The sequence below is a fragment of the Hyaena hyaena genome, unplaced genomic scaffold, assembly GCF_003009895.1.
Source record: "Hyaena hyaena isolate Hyena2069 unplaced genomic scaffold, ASM300989v1 scaffold_362, whole genome shotgun sequence".
NCBI classification, from domain to species: Eukaryota; Metazoa; Chordata; class Mammalia; order Carnivora; family Hyaenidae; genus Hyaena; species Hyaena hyaena.
The window spans coordinates 280,103-297,048 of NW_024080998.1; the positions used below are offsets into that span (position 1 = coordinate 280,103).

At 34.5% G+C, this 16,946-nt stretch overlaps 1 protein-coding gene across 7 annotated transcripts in view; it reads right to left on the bottom strand.

Annotated features, from left to right (window-relative positions):
• MEMO1 (mediator of cell motility 1) overlaps window positions 1-16,946 on the bottom strand; it is a 117,481-nt gene that overhangs the window by 32,909 nt on the left and 67,626 nt on the right. For 5 of the 7 annotated variants that reach the window (XM_039250300.1, XM_039250299.1, XM_039250298.1 and 2 more), the window contains 3 exons: window positions 15,845-15,913; window positions 8,191-8,303; window positions 6,170-6,281 (listed from right to left, as the gene is read on the bottom strand). In XM_039250300.1, the coding sequence (XP_039106231.1) occupies window positions 6,170-6,281; window positions 8,191-8,303; window positions 15,845-15,913 (294 nt within the window). The remainder of the gene's footprint in view (window positions 1-6,169; window positions 6,282-8,190; window positions 8,304-15,844; window positions 15,914-16,946) is intronic. The other 2 variants (XM_039250296.1, XM_039250295.1) reach the window with 1 other exon arrangement.

Genomic DNA, 16,946 nt, shown 5'->3' on the forward strand with positions numbered 1-16,946 from the left:
CTCTGACCCTCCCCTGCTCACGCTGTCTCTCTCTCTCTCCTAGAAATAAATAAAACATTAAAAAAAAAAAATTAAAAAAAAAAAAAAAGAATTACAAGACTTCAGCTTAAGTATCTGGGTAAACTATGCAAACTCAAGTTGCTGTTTGTTTTTTTTTAATAGTCTAAGTATTCCAAGAGTTATCATATCCTAACTACACTGAATTTATAAGATTGACTAGACCTTAAAGCAGAAGATAGGACAGATTTAAATACACTGTACTATACTTTCGAGTTGTCTCTGTTCCAAAATATTGGCAGTAACAAAAAGTATTAAATGGCTAAGATGATAATGATTTTTATAGTGACTACGAACAGTTTTAGAGTGCCATATTTCTCAATGAAATACTTTCAAAGTTACTAAAGCATTCTATTTACTCTGCACATTTCCCTGAACAAAAACTTGTGAAACTGGGGGAAAGGAATTGTTTCATACCTGGACTGTGGTGGATATATACAACTCTGCATATTATCAATAGTCGGAGAATTCTGTCCCTTAAGGAGTACATTTTACTGTATATTAATTACCCAAAAGAGCAATTAAACTTTTAAACCACAAACAAACAGTAAATGGGTATGACACAGAGAAAGGAATGGGAGGTGGGGGGAGACATTAAATGTAACTGAATAAAATAAAATGGAAAGAAAAAGAAGTGCTGGTGTCCAGTGCTGTAAATTTTCAGAGTTAACTCGTTTTTTTTTTTCAAGATAGATCATTTCTACATATCCTAAATTAACTGTATCAAAACAATTATAAGCAATATAAATAAAAACTATTATGAATTTCAATAGTAAGATAACATATGGAAAAAAGGATCAGAATAAAGTACCTAAGATATTCTCATGTTTACATGTTTTATTTACACAAATACATATATATACAAGCATATGTGCATACATATATTGTTAGCATATGCATAACAATTTCTACTATCAGTCAACACTAGTTGAAGGGAAGCAGGGAGGCTTTAACTGTTCATTTCATACTTTTTGATGTTGTTTACATTTTCAAGCCATATATGGTACTGGTAATGTCAATAGGGTCAAACTAAGCAAAGAGATTATGGGTCATATCATGTTTTCTCCTTTACACTACTCATTATTTTTTTAAAAGTTCCAATGAATAATATTTTTAAATCTGTTTAAGATAATACACAGATTTATAAATAGGACCTTAGGTATTTAATTTTTAAAAATCTATAATGATTACGGTGGAAAAAATAAAAGAAAGGTTAGAAAATTAAATGGTTAATTGATTAAAGTATTACATAGATATATATATACTACAAAGTTCTATGTATACTCAATCAAAAAGAGTAAAAATGACATGAAAATATGTTCTTAATAAGAAAGAACATTTGACCTCTTTTTGGAAAAATATTTAATGAAAGTACTGAAAATGAAAAGATCACTATTAATTCTCTTAATTAGTTACAGAAATCCTTTTCTGTACCAGGTACAGCTGGGCACCGAAGGTGAAGACTAGCTCGCCTCAGGAACAGAGCAGATTAGGAAATTCCCAGGGATAGAGACATACAGGTAATCACCTAAAGAGCTATTTAACTGCAGGGGTACTACAGTAGGATGCCTTTAGGTATCATCCCTGAAAATTCCTCCCACTTCTGAATGTTCATGCCACTCTTCCCATGATATGTAGAGTCTCTTTCTCCCTCCCCTTGAACCTAGCCTTGCAACTTGCTTGAATGAGTAGAATGTGGCCTGACACTATGCCAGTTCCAAGCCTAGATATTAAGAGGCCTAAACAATTCTAGCTTTGCTTTCTTGCTTCCCTGAACTGCCACATACTTCATAATAGTCCAAGGCCATCTTGTGGAGAAGACACAAGATCTTCTCCAGAAGAGAAGCCCTGTTGTAGGTGACAACAGGTGGAGATGGAGAGCACCAAGACAAGAACAAAGCTGCCGCAGCAGACAACCAGCATCAGAGTCCCAGACAAGTGAGAGCATCTTATAGTGTTCAGCCCAAATCAGCCTGCTTCAACTGGCAGCAGATGAAACAGAGACAAGCTGTCAGCACTCACCCCTGACCAAATTTCTAGTTCAGAGTCATTAGCAAAAAAAAAAAAAAAAAAGGAAAAAAAATAGGTACTTTGAGGTGATTTGTTATGCTATAATAGGTAAGTGAGACAAACAATGGTGCTTGAAAAGGTTACTAGTGGAACAGAAACCTAAAACATTGGCTTTGAGAACACAGAAGCAGGCAGAAGCTCAAAGGGCGAGAAGAAGACAGGAAACTGAAAAGCAGTAAGGAAACCGCTGTACAAGGCCAGGAGAAAAGGGGCCCAGGTTATTTGCTGGCAGAACAATTGGCATAATTATACACAATTTCAAGTAGTAACTTAGAATATTAAAAATATACTTAATGAACATGTAAGAAGATTTCTAGGCAAAATATTCAGTGTCACTGGCTTCTTTATAGCCAAGTGTGAGAAGGTAAAAGAAGAAAATCATGTGCTAAAGAATTACAAGCAGAATTTAAATGAAAGATTTCTAACCAGGAGTTGCCTGATTGGAAAATAGCTGCTTCTCATCACTAGCCTCTATAGATAGCAAAAGACTGTCAGAGAAACAACATGAAGACAAATAAAATACCCAGAGTGCTGCCAATAAATCATGGGCTCACAATCATCAAATCAAAAATTCATCAGTAAAACCTTTTATTAAGACCACGAAAAGATTTTTTTTTTTAAGTTTATTTATTTTGAGAGAGAGTGAGAGCAAGCGGGAGAGGGGCAAAAAGAGAAGGAGAAAGAGAGAATCCCAAGCAGGCTCCACACTGTCAGCACAGTGCCCAATGCAGGCACAAACTGTGAGATTCTAACCTGAGCTGAGATCAAGAGTCAGACGGTTAAGTGACTGAGCCACCTAAGTTGCCCTGACTACAGAAAGACTTAATAAGGCAGGGCTATATATTCTCTCAGGTAGGCAAAAGAGCTTCTAAGAATCTTACAGGACCCTAACTTGGGATCCAAAGTGAGAGAGTCCTGTCACCGAAAGAATTGTGGAGTGGACATTGGTTTAATGGATGCACTTATAATCTGATATATAGAAAACCCACAGTGTTTAATGGAGTTCTGTCAGTTTGGACTTAAATAAACACTGTTCCAAATGAAAAGAGAGAGGCCTTTAGGTTTTCAAACTGTCACATACATGAAGCAGATTGAAATGGCTACTTAGGTGGAAACAAGGTCCATTACTTACGGAGAAGTAAAAATGAGTCACTGAGTGGAGCCAAGAGCCCAAAGGAGCAAGCCAAGTGCTGAGAAAAATAAGGAATTATGAAGCTGAGACCAGAAGTGAGAACCAAGCCATAATCAAAGAACATTATCTGTTCCCTGATCAGATTTCAGAATTGCTTTGGGCCAGAGACTGCCATTCTTTCACTCTCCGCTATGAGGCTCTATTGTGGTTAATTGTTCCTGTCTCAAAATTATATACTGAGTGTATGGCAGGGTGGGGGTGGAGTAAAATCTGTCTTCTTAGTTCACAGGTATCCAAATCAAGAGGAGCTGTACCCAGAAAGCCTCACCTGCATATCAACCTAATGCAGATGATAAGGCAATGGACTTTGAACCTGAAGGTGTAACTGAATGAGTTTTGGGGGTATCTTAAGAGGGCTGAGTACTGCATGTTGGGAAAACAGTGAATTGCCCACCAGAAGAATTGTGGTAGTCCATCTGCAAAGATGGCTGCCAACAATTCCTCCTATTCCTGTGCACACATGCTACTTTTCTCATCAAAAGGTAGAATCTCTTTCTATTCCTGTAACCAATATTACACTATATATTAACTAACTAGAATTTAAAAAAAAAAAAAAAAAAAGAGGTGGAATCTATTTCTCCTTCCTTTATACCTTGGCTGACACAGTGTTCTGCTTGAAAAAAGACTGTGATAGAAACAATGCTATGTAGTTTCAGGCCTAGCCTTCAATAGGCTGAGAAACTTTTGTTTTTGTTCTCTTGCCACCCTAAATCACCATGTAAACAAACCCAGGCTATCCTTCTAGAGAGAAGCCAAGAGCCAAGAAGAGAAAAAAGCCCTGGTTGATGAATGAACCAGCCACTTAGAGAACAAAGGAGAGGTCTCAACTAACAACTAAAACCCAGCACCAAGGCCATCTTGGATCCCCTAGCCCCATTCAAGTTACCTCAGTCAATTCCTCATGGACCAGAGCAAGGTGTCCCTGCCCAAACTCCTGACCTAAAACTTATGAGCAATAAGATAGTTGTGATTTTAAGCTGCTAAGTTTTGGAGCAATCTCTTGCACAGTAACACATAATTAATATATATAGTGAGTGCAGTAAAGGCTATAAAGGAAAAGCACTGGGTACTTTCTAAGACTCAGTATTAGAGATGCAAATGTAATCTGGGAGAGAGGGAAAGACTGTTGAGAAGTGATATATTTAATAGTAGTTATTTAACACCATTTAATAGAAAGGGAATTGTGAACAAGAATTGCTGATTTTACTTCTATTTTCTTAAATTTTTAATATTACACATTTTACTTTTGAAATAACAAAAATATTATTTTGTTAAAACTTCCTTAAGGATATTGTTGGCTTTAATTGTATTGGTTCTATTGTACTGAAATTCACTAGGTCTAAAAGAGATTTTTTTCATGACAAAATATGTAAACATTTCAGGAAATAATAAAGGTTTTCTATTATTCTATGTAACCAGAGAACAGGATGTTCTGATTATACTAGCATTCCAAGAAATAAGCAGCGTACATTGATTTAACAACTTCTGAAGAATTAGAATGTAGTAAAACACAATTAACTTAAAATTATACTCCTTATAATTTATTATCACACTGATTTTTGGAAACTTCTTCAGGTATACATAATTCATCACAGTTATCATTGGGTATAGATGTGGTAATGTAAGACTGAGAGAAGTTAAATAATACTTAGATAACAGAATTAAGAGTGGAAATGACCAAAAAGATTAACATAATAGACTAAAGCCAATAAGAGAAAATTAAACAGTAGTAACTGAGGATTAAAAGGAAACTCCTAAAGCACAAATGAGAAAACAATCCAATTTAACTGTATGAAAAGGACATGGGTTTTAGCTGGCCACAAGTATATTAGCCAAAAGTAAGTAAGCCATATCAGCATGAAAACTGTTCATGTGATCTTGGACTATACTGATAATTTAATCAACAAATATTTCCTGAAAGCCTAGATCATATATCCCGTATTTCACTAACAGAATATAGTGACAAGATCCAGAGAAGGAATAATTTCACCATATTTAGAACAAGTCAAACTATATATGGAATATTAAATCCATATAAAAGAAATGGTTGAAAAAATTAGAGAAATGTGACCTACAGAAGGAAAACTTTCTAATTTGAATACTACCCTAAAGGAGAAAGAAAGCTCTTTAAAAATTCTTTCATTTTATAAAATACATTAATGACTATGTAATGGGCATTGCACTAAGCACACGGATACAATCAGAGAATAAAATAGATATTGTCCATGTCCTCATCCCACTTAGCAGTTTTGTGGACACCCTATCAGTGGAAGACCTTTAGCAGTAATAAATAATAATCTGGCATACATATTATAAAATATATTCATGTACTTTGCATAAGACTGAAATAAATGACCTCCAATGTAATTTCCAAATCTAAAATTTTGTGATTACTTACTTACAGCATGAAAGAACGTTAACTGTTATTCTGAGATAAATGTTTAATGAATAAGATAACAGGCAGATCAATACACATATACACAGGTTTTTAAAATATTATCACCTAGTAAAACAACCATATCAATTCATATGGTCAGCCTTTATAGGCAAACCACTCAAAACCAACTTCAATCCACATTAGGAAAATCCACCTCAAATTTTTCTATCATTTCAAAGAACAAAAAAAAACTTTTTAAGACTTATTTTTAAGTAATCTCTACACCCACTGCAGGACTCAAACTCACAACTCAAGAGGCACATGCTCTACCAACTGAGCCAGCCAGGTGCCCATCAAACAACAAAAATTTTTTTTAATCTCCTTATCCTAAAGATTATTTTACCGAGTGAAAATAATTCCAAAGAAATTAATATTTATGGTTTCTCTGAGACTTCTTATATTAATCAATATACCTTTCCATGGCTTTAGCTGTATAAGGCAAATGCATTTCAATACTGTGTTCATCTTCATCTGTCTGCAGAGACATGCGTTCAAACATTCCTGTCTTCCATAGTTCTCCGTAAACTAAAGAGATTTCAAAATATAGTAAAACAAATATATTAATATATATCCTTATTCTGTGAGACTCCACTCAGTAACAAAATCTATATGCTTTGGCAAGAGACAGAAGTACCGTATAATAATTTTCCTCATTTTTATCTTTAAAAAAGAAGAAAAAACTAGCTTTTTACATACCATACAAAGCAAAAACACATGTAATGACTACTGAGCATTTTCATATATTATACAGTTCTATTATAATAGTAATTTAAAATTTTCATCAGTTCTTTTCATTACATCTAAAATCACCTCTGGGTCTAAGCTTTTCCTTGACTTTAATCAGCACATGCCAAAAAGAACACAGTTGATTAGAACTCCTAGTAAAATATGTCAAAGCCAGTGATCTACTACTCATAAGGTTAATAACATAGTTTTTAAGTTTTGTTTTGTTTTATAATAAACTCTATGGGATTATTATTTCCCACCTCAGATGCCTGCCACACTAGAAACAGAAAATTCCTATTAAGCATGCTATATTCCTCAAAATTAAAAATCAGGCTTCTGGGACAGGCCAGAACATAAATTTATCATAGTACCATGCCACAAATAATCCTAAAATGATCTAGTATTTCAGACCCTTCTGATTAATCATACTTAAAACTGGATATTGTACCAAAAAGATTAAATTTAATATGTAAACTAAATAATATAAGAATATTTTTGTTTTATCATTGAAGAGAACCAACATTTTTATAACTAAATCCCTAAATGGGTTTACCAATATCAAAGAAAGACACAAATGATGGTATAACTTTTTTTTGCAAAACTATACCTTATTAAAATCATCAATTCCTTCATTAGAAGGCTATCTAAAACCAAAATTTTCTTAATGCCCCAAGGTTTTAAAAATAAAGTGTGTCCTCTAAGAGCATCACAGGGAGTAATAAGGCTAGTTATACTCCAGCTTCATTAGTAAAACTTACTCTTACAGCAAATTACTAATATTCAGTGATAATTAAAACCCCAAGTTATGAAAAATTAGGACTAAAAATAAGGAAAAAGAGGTGATTATCTATTATGCAAATGACTTCTTTCATTCTACAGAAGAATGCATTCCAAAATTTCTAGAAACAATAAGCACAACATACTTAAAATATAATTTGATGAGCTGGAAGAATACACAGCACGTTCATGAAGATGGTCTTAGGGAACGTAAACTGAGTTCACACGCTGGAAAAATTCTGAGTCAATTGTGGATAGAAGTACAAGAATATTTGTTACACTATTCTCTGTATTGTTCTGTATGTTTAAAATTATGCTCCCCTCTCCTGCAAAATTACTATTATAAAGTCAAAGCATTTAATTTACATATTCAATGAATAAAGTGAGACACAACTAAATAAAAGATATGATTTCTAGAATCCTATGGAAAAAAAATATCAAAATAATAGACATGTTTTTAAAATAAAATGCACATAAGATTTATGTAGTTTCAGAGTTTCACAAGTACCATTATTTTTCCCCCCATAAAGATCATTTGAGAGGAAATAAAGGCATTATCACCATAAACTATTTACAATGAGGAAAGTGATAACATAGAGGCAGACTAACATGTCCAGAATCTTTCATCAAGTTGTGGTGCGTACTAACTTCTTGTCTCACAGTACAGTGAGTACATGGTACTTCCCTCAGTACAGATGTAACAACTAACAGTCTGGAGAATAGTGGACCTAACAGATTTTTGTGACTGGCAAAAAAAAGTGTAGTCATATTTCTTTGTTTTTGCTTTTTGCAGATAAGCTGCAATCAATTTTATCTTTAAAACTGAGATAATACTTACAATATTCATATTTTTAATTTTTAAATTAATTTATATTGCTAATTTTAGAAAATCTTTAGCTGCTTAAAAACTATAAGATTTCTATATACTTACTCTTTTGGTCAATACGAAGGTCATACAGAGGTGTCCTATATATATCCACACTGGAAAGTGCACATCGAGAAAGGGGCACATGATGAGAAGGCCCAAGGATGAAAATTCTCCGGCTAGGAGATATACAACAAAAAGCACAGAACAATTGCACTTCTACACAAACCTTATTAAATAAAAGGGGAAAAAATAATTTTTAAGAATCACATGTGGTACCATTTTCCTTCTTGACTGATTTCATTACTTACTGTTAGTGGCTAGATTATGTACCCCTAAAATTTATGGTGAAGTTCCACCCCAGTACCTTAGAATATAACCATATAAGGAGATGAGGTTTTAAAAGATCATTAAATTAAAATGAGGCTATTCATGTGGGGACTGAATCCAGTGACTGGTATCCTTATAAGAAGAGTAAGAGATACCAGGGGTGCACATGCACAGAGAGGCAACCATGTGAAGAGGCATCATGAAGAAGACAGCCATCTGCAAGCCAACAAGAGAGGCTTCAGGAATAACCAACTCTACCGGCATTTTCATCTTAGATTTTCAGCCTCCAACTGTGAGAAAATAAATTTCTGCTGTTTTCAACCACTTACTTCGTGGTATTTTATTAGGGTTATCACTAGCAAACTAATATACCCACTAATGATTTGCTCCTCAGTTAATTAAATTCAATTCCTTATCTTTTTTTTTGGAAGGCCTTTAAAAGAACCATTTTCAACACCTAGGCATACTAGTTACTGATTTACTGGTCTACAGTAAATCAACTGATACTAAAATCATTTCTGTATTTACACTGCCAAGGATACAGAAGGTTGTCAAGAGCTATACATATTAACTGAATTTAAACATTTCAACTATTAAATAAAATCTTAAAATTCTAACACATTCTAAACTTCCTTCCGAAGATCTATCACAACTTTAATACAAATACAGAATAGCATGATTTATAAAACTCCATACGAAATATCACTACAAAGAACCATTCTGATAAAGCTATTTCCACATTTCTACCATAGCAGAGAAAAAAGGAACCTTGTTGAGAAAAATTCTGTATAATAAGCTTTCTCTGTTCCCATTCAAATAGAAGTCATTCTCAAAAACAAAGAAATTTGATTATGTGTTATTTGCACAGCAGCTAAAGAAAAGAACTGGGCTAAACTATAGCTTAAATCTTTACAGTCCTTTTATCTTGATATCGAGAGTAAAATTAACTTCCCCTCATTTTATCTCAAACATCCATACAAACTAAATTCTAAAACTATCCATTTTCTGCTTTCCCAGATCCATATGAACGAAACTTCCCCCACCACACATACACACAAACTTTTAGACTCGAAAAATAAACCTATGAGACAGAAGGAATTATATGATAAGCTACGTACCTAGAAAAAATTAATTACTATTCATTGCTCAATTAATGGACAAAGTCTGACACACGACCTAGGTCTTTCATATCAAAAATTTGCAAGTTGGGGTGCCTGGATGGCTTAGATGGTTAGGCATCTAATTTTGGCTCAGGTCACGATCTCGTGGTTTACAAGTTCGAGCCCCATGTTGGGCTCTGAGCTGACATCTCAGAGCCTGGAGCCTGCTTCAGATTCTGTCTCCTTCTCTCTCTGCCCCACTCCCACTCATACTCTCTTTGTCTGTCTGTCTGTCTCTTTCTCTCTCTCTCTCTCTTAATCCTCAAATCAGTTTTCTAGGTGTGCAGGATGGTTTAGTGTTGATCTGACCGTATATCATGGATGCGGGGACATACAAAAAACTTCCCTGATATTCTGCCACCTTGACTCCTTCCCACTCCCTTAAAAACAAATAAAACATTAAAAAGAAAAGACTAGAAAAAAACCTTACAAGTCAAGGAATATGCTTAGGCAATATACTTACTTTTATAAAATTCAATTACAGCTAAGAAAATTAACCTATTGTCTGCTACCTGTTATATGCTATGGCCAGGGGAGGGGACGTTAAGAAAGATGTGGATAAAGGAAACAGCAATTCTCAGCTTAGAGTCCCAAAACTTCCTCAAGGTGTCATATACAGCAAACATAAGACTTTATTCACAGGCCATTTCTAATCAAAAACATAATCTTTCTTCCCCCTCTTCTTGTACTGCTAATACTCACTTCTTATCAACACCTCTATGAGCAAGTCAACAACCATCACACACACACACATCAAATCAAATTTACAATCCTAAATGAACAAGAGATACCACTATGTTCTCTTATCTTAATAGTACATTAATACCACAATTTTAAAAATTAGAGTCCAATGTGGAAAATAGATAAAGGTAACTCTGAGTGTTTAGATGACTTGCCTAAGGACAGTTATGACATGAACCAAGAATCAAGTATAAAAAAGAAGACATTTTTATGACTGAGGAATCCATTTCTATGAAAAGACAGAGAAATAAAATATTTAAAATCAGAACACTTCTAGGAAATCCATCATATATAATTAAAATATGAGATGACTTTTAAAATATCAATTTAAACTCAAGACATAGATACATTTCTAGGTAGTGTAATGAGGTTCTAACAGTGACCAAAATAGGAGCACTACTCCAGAATTAAACATCAGAGGTCAGCTTATAAAGTCTAACTGCCCCATCCAATACCTGACTATTTACCTTGTTCGCCTTATTTGCCAGACCAAACCTGGATGAAATGATAAGACCATAGGGAAAAGAGTTCCTACCCATCTGAATTAGGCAGTTGTGTATCCAACAGATTCATTCTAGTTTGGCAGAAACTTGCTCATATGCAACACAGAAAAAAAAGGGGTTTAGGTCACATCAATATAAAAGGCGTATAAGTGATGAACCCAAAAATAAAAAAACCTACATGACAATGAAAAGAAGGGAAAAAAGTACATATTAGTAGTAATCTCGACATGGGTCTCTCTGTTGGCTATCTGCTAACCAAATTAATAATATAAATAAAAAACATTGCATTTTCTTTCTTTTTGCTAGATTGCTAGATCCATAAACACCAAGGCCACAGGAATATTTTGAAGAGAAAACAATGTCACTTTCCCTTCCTTCAATTAATTGCAAAGTTCTTGCAATTAAACAGACTCTTGGTTTTGGCTCGGGTCATGATCTCAGGGTTCATAGGATCAAGCCCCTCATCAGGCTCTGCACTAACAGAGCCTATTTGGGATTCTCCCTCTCTTTACCTCCTTCTGCCCCTCCCCTGCTCACACTCTCTCCCTTTCAAAATAAATAAATAAAACTTAACAAGAAAAAGAAAGAAAGAAATGTAGCTCATGTATAATACCTCCAGAGAATTCACATTTGTAGAATTACTTACTATGAGAAGTATAATCTGTACATCTATTATATAAGTTACCTGAGTATCTGCCCTCATAAATATTTAAATACTTAATCTAAATAATGGAATACAAGTAATTTTTTAAAGATGTTTCCCGGCAAGTGGAGATATTTTAACTAAAGAATTAAATGGGGCACCTGGGTGGCTCAGTCGGTTAAGCATCCAACTTCGGCTCAGGCCATGACCTTGCAGTTCACAGGTTCGCGCCCCGCATAGGGCTCTGTGCTGACAGCTTGCTCAGAGCCTGGAGCCTGCTTCGGATTCTGTGTCTCCCTCTCTCTGACCCTACCCCATTCATGCTCTGTCTCTGTCTCTCAATAATGAATAAATGTGAAAAAAAATTTTTTTTAATAGCTAAAGAATTAAATGACATTTGGTTCTCTTTTCCTATACCGAAGGCTTTCTGAAAGATATATATCAAAATCAAATTAATATTGGGGCAATGGGTGGCTCAGTTGGTTAAGCGTCTGACTTCAGCTCAGGTGATGATCTAGCAGTTCATGGGTTCAAGCCCTGCATCGGGTTCTGTGCTGGCAGTTCAGAGCCTGGAGCCTGTTTCAGATTCTATGTCTCCCTCCCTCTCAGCTCCTTCCCCATTCATGCTGTCTTTCTCTCTGTCTCAAAAATAAATAAAACTTATTAAAAAATTAAAAAAAAAATCAAATTACTATCTAAGGACATCCTGAATTCCAGGTTTTTAATTAAAATTTTAGTAATAGGGAAAGATTCTACAATGATAACTATGGGAAATAACTTAACTGTATAATTTTTTAAATTCCTTTACTCCTTTTGAAACATAAATCAGATCCCATCACTCCCTTGCTTAAAAAGTCTTGGGGTACCTGGGTGGCTCATTGGTTAAGCATTCAACTTTGGCTCAGGTCATGATCTCACAGTTCATGGTTTTGAGCCCTGTGTAGGGCTCTGTGCTGACAACTTAGAGCCTGGAGCCTGCTTCAGATTCTGTGTCTCCCTCTCTTTCTGCCCCTCCCCTGCTCATTCTCTCATTCTCTCTCCCTCCTTTCTCTCTCTCTCTGTCTCTCTCAAAAATAAATGTTAAAAAAAAAAATTTAAGTCTTTCAGTGATTTTTCATACAACTGGAGGATAAAATCTAAAATCCTTAAAATGGGTTCTGAACTCTCAAATGAACTAGCCCTCTCTTGTATTACTTTCCCCAACCCTACCCCTAATCACAATAGTCTATGATACTGGCCTTACAGTTCTTTAATGATTGGAACTACTCTGCCTACTTGAAAGCCTTCACACATGCTACTGTTCCTTTTGCTTGGCTTCAAAATCATTTCCTCAGAAATACCTTCCCCACTACCTTTCCCATAATTTAAATCCAATCACCCTGGTATCACAGCACTTCTTGAATTGTGACCTGTAGATTCCTCAAGACCCTGCCAAGAAGTCCACAAAATCAATACTATTTTAGTAATAATGAGGAATTCGCCTCTTCCACTATGTTGCCATCTGCACTTATGGTACAAAAATGAGGCTGGGTAAACCACTGGCACATCAGAACTGTGATCAAGATAATGGAATCAAAATGCACTATTAGTCATACATTCATTATCTTCACCGACAACAAGGTGTTTTGTTTGTTTAAGGCCAGTATCACTTACTTTCATTAAGTCTTGAACTTTGAGCAAAATTTTATGAAAATATTCTGTATGACAAAATGTTTAAATTTGTGGTGATTGAAACACATAAAGCTCTTTTGCTATATATAGAATTATGTCTTAGGGAAAACATAAAGTGGGCCTGCCACTTCAAAGAAAACATTACCCAAGATATAACTGAAGTACTTCAGTGAAAAGCAGACTTCTGTAAGACTTCTACCACTGTGAAATTAACAGCTTCCCAATAATTAATGATATTCCTGGGGTGCCTGGGTGGTTCAGTCGGTTAAGCGTCCGACTTCGGCTCAAGTCGCGATCTCACGGCTCTTGGGTTCGAGCCCCATGTTGTGCTCTGTGCTGACAGCTAGCTCAGAGTCTGGAGCCTGCTGCAGATTCTGTATCTCCTCTCTCTCTGACCCTCCCTTGTTCACGCTGTGTGTATGTCTCTCTCTCAGAAATAAATAAAACATTAAAAAAATAATAGTGATATTTCTGATGAAATTTGTGGTGATATTAACAAATGCGATCATTTGGCACTTTCTGATGAAATGTCAACATTCAAAAGATCTGCATAACTCAATTAACAAATATCTTCTAGGAGTGACTTGGTAGCTCAGTCAGTGTAGCGACCGACTTTGGCTCAGGTCATAATCTCATGGTTTGTGAGTTTGAGCCCCATGTTGGGCTCTGCACTGACAGCTCAGAGCTGAAGCTTGCTTTGGATTGTCTCCCTCACTCTCTGCCCCTCCCCTATTCGCCTTCTGTCTCTCTGTGTCAAAAATAAATAAACATTAAAAATACCAAATATCGTAATGTTCCTTGCAAGATGTTAATGAAATGATATAAAGGTAAAAGATCCATTCAAACTACAAGATAGTACAAAAGATGATCCTGGTTGACATGTAGAGAGTGGATTAGTGTGGAAGGTAAGAATGAAAGCTAGTGGTATAGAATTCAATCTCTCTTGGGCTGTTATTTCTTCTCTATACTTCTCATAGTTCCCAGAAGGATGTTCTTTCTCTATTTTCTCAAAGGACTATAAAACATGGCCAATCTCAAGAGCAGCCACCTTTCAAGAGAATACAGCTATGACTGTCAATTATTTTTAATATTAGGACCTTCAGATTTATTTATTTAACATTCAATTAGTATATACTAATTACAAAAATAGGCTGATCACATCATCATGCATCTCTTGCCTCTCTTTACTTACCCACTTTATCATCATCATCTTAGTCCTTGGCTTTCTTCCTTTGTCTCTCTCTCCTTCCATTCTCACTTTCTATCCACTTATTTAATACATGCTTTCTGCTTTTACCAACATAGGTTCTGTATCTCTCTACATATTCCTAAGCTAAATTTAATACAGGATAACACTTCTGGCAAATAACATTATCAAATATAAAAAGGCTTGGGAAAGGCTATTGTATAAACTAAGTTTGATTATCACTGATTTACAGACCCAGGATCAAATGAAGGAAACTTCTAAAAACCTTTCCAATCTATTTTTGCCCTTACAAATGAAATACATTAGATGTGGAAACTAATTTGACAATAAACTATTTGTTAAAAAAAAAAAAAAAATACTAGACAACAATAAAAAAAACCCAAATGAAATACATTAGTTAAAATTGATTATTAAATATGTATTAAATACTTTAAGTTAAAGACACTCCTCAAACATAAATGAGAGAGGGCTAACCAAAACATCATCAATTTGGCAACATTATCATTTTATTATGAAAAATGAAAAATAATTTCCAACAAACATATAATACAATGTGCAGAGCACTACATAAAAACAAAAAAGAACATCTCTTTTGAACAAATTGCTCAAAGGCAAAGGAATAGGCTGTGGGGTGAGACTTTTTTATAAACTCACCACTGCTGTGAGCTACTTCCTTGGAAAGATTATGCTCCATCTCCACTAGCACAACTCAAATCTAGCAATCAACATTTGACAGAAAGAAGATAACCAACTTTACCTATTTATACAGTGTATGTATAACTAGCATACAGACTGGAGCCTGATATCGGTTCACATTTGTGAATTTAACTATTTAAATAAAGCTAGTCAGCAAATTAAAGTAATTTGGGTAACTATATCTAGCAGAAGCTTTTCAAAGTTCACAAATTTCTTATTTTAGACCATAGTGTATTGCTTTGTAAGTCTCAATTTGCCAGAAAAAAATTTAAAGCTAATTTCAGAGCTCTCACTGAATTACTAAGAGCTAACATGCTTCAAACAACGTACATTAAGTACAGTCAGATTCTAAAATAACTCCGCTACTTCATCTTGTCAGTGAAATATTATTTTCTTTCATTAACCACAAGTACAGTAAATAATTTTAAATTACAAAATGATTAACATAGAACAAAGTACTCTGCATTCTTCTTAAAGATGCTCATCTCCTGGGTTTTCAAAGAAAACTTTAAAAACCAAACTATTTAACCTTCTAACAGCTCCAGAACTAAACATTTACCAACAAAAGGAAAAGTTAAAATGAAATGTTCAGTGAAAAACAGTATGAAAGCTTCTCATAACCTATATAAAGTATTAGATAAAAAGTCAAATTCCGAATGAAATCAAGTATATGACAGTAAGCATGCAGAAGCAAATTACTTCTGTGATGGAGCAGCTATGATGTAATTCCCAATCTTCTCCCACTTAAACAAAACCGTGTATTACTTACGTAATGGATGGGTCCACTTGTTTGTAAGCATGAGCAGCACAAGACCCACAGTACGTATATCCTGCATGGCTACAAAACAAAACATTTTTTAAACTTAAGCATCAGTTTCAAAATCAAGAATTCTGAAAAGAAAAAACTTTTTGAAAGAAATAAAACTATGGTAAACATAACAGAATTGAGTAAAAGCAACAAGCTAATGATGCAAACTCTAGAAGACAACAGAGAACACATAATTGCTTTATGTTCCAATTTTAAATTTTAAAAAATATTTTGTAGCATTTTTGGTCTAAAGGACAATTAAATTTAGATATTCAAGGCATACTTGAAGTTGCTAATGTAATACTAATAGAGTTTTTAACATTCCTCTTCAATATCATTAGCAGACTATTACATAATGGTAAGACCAAGCGCAAGTCAAATCAGACCAAATCAAATATCCTACAATGATAACTCATCTTTTTCAAATTTCTTAAACAATTTTTTCAAATTTTTATGAAATTCTAGTAGTTAACATATAGTGTAATATTGGCTTCAGGAGTAAAATTCAGTGACTCATCATTCATATACAACACCCAGTCTTATCACAAGTGCCCTCCTTAATGCCCATTACTCATTTATCCCATCTCCCACTCCCAAAACCTCCAGCAACCTCAGTTTGTTCTCTGTAGTTAATACTCTCTTATGGTTTCTTATAACAGTGTTATATTAATTTCAGGTATATAATATATGACTCAACAATTCTATTCATTTCTCTATGCTCATCAAGAAGTATATACTCTTAATCCCTTATGTATTTCATCCATCACCTCACACCCCTCTGGCAACCACCAGTTTGTTCTCTGTATTTAACAGGCTGTTTTTTTGTTTATCTCTTTATTCCTCTGTTTGTTCATTTTAATTTTAAATTTTACACAGGAGTAAAATATTTGACTTTCTCTTTCTGATTTCACTTAGTATTACACCCTCTAAGTCCATCCATGCTGTTGCAAATGGCAAGATCTCATTCTTTTTAATGGTTGAGTAATATTCCTCTGTGTGTGTCTCACATCTTCTTTATCCATTCATCTATTGATGGACACTTGGGTTGTTTCCATATCTTGGC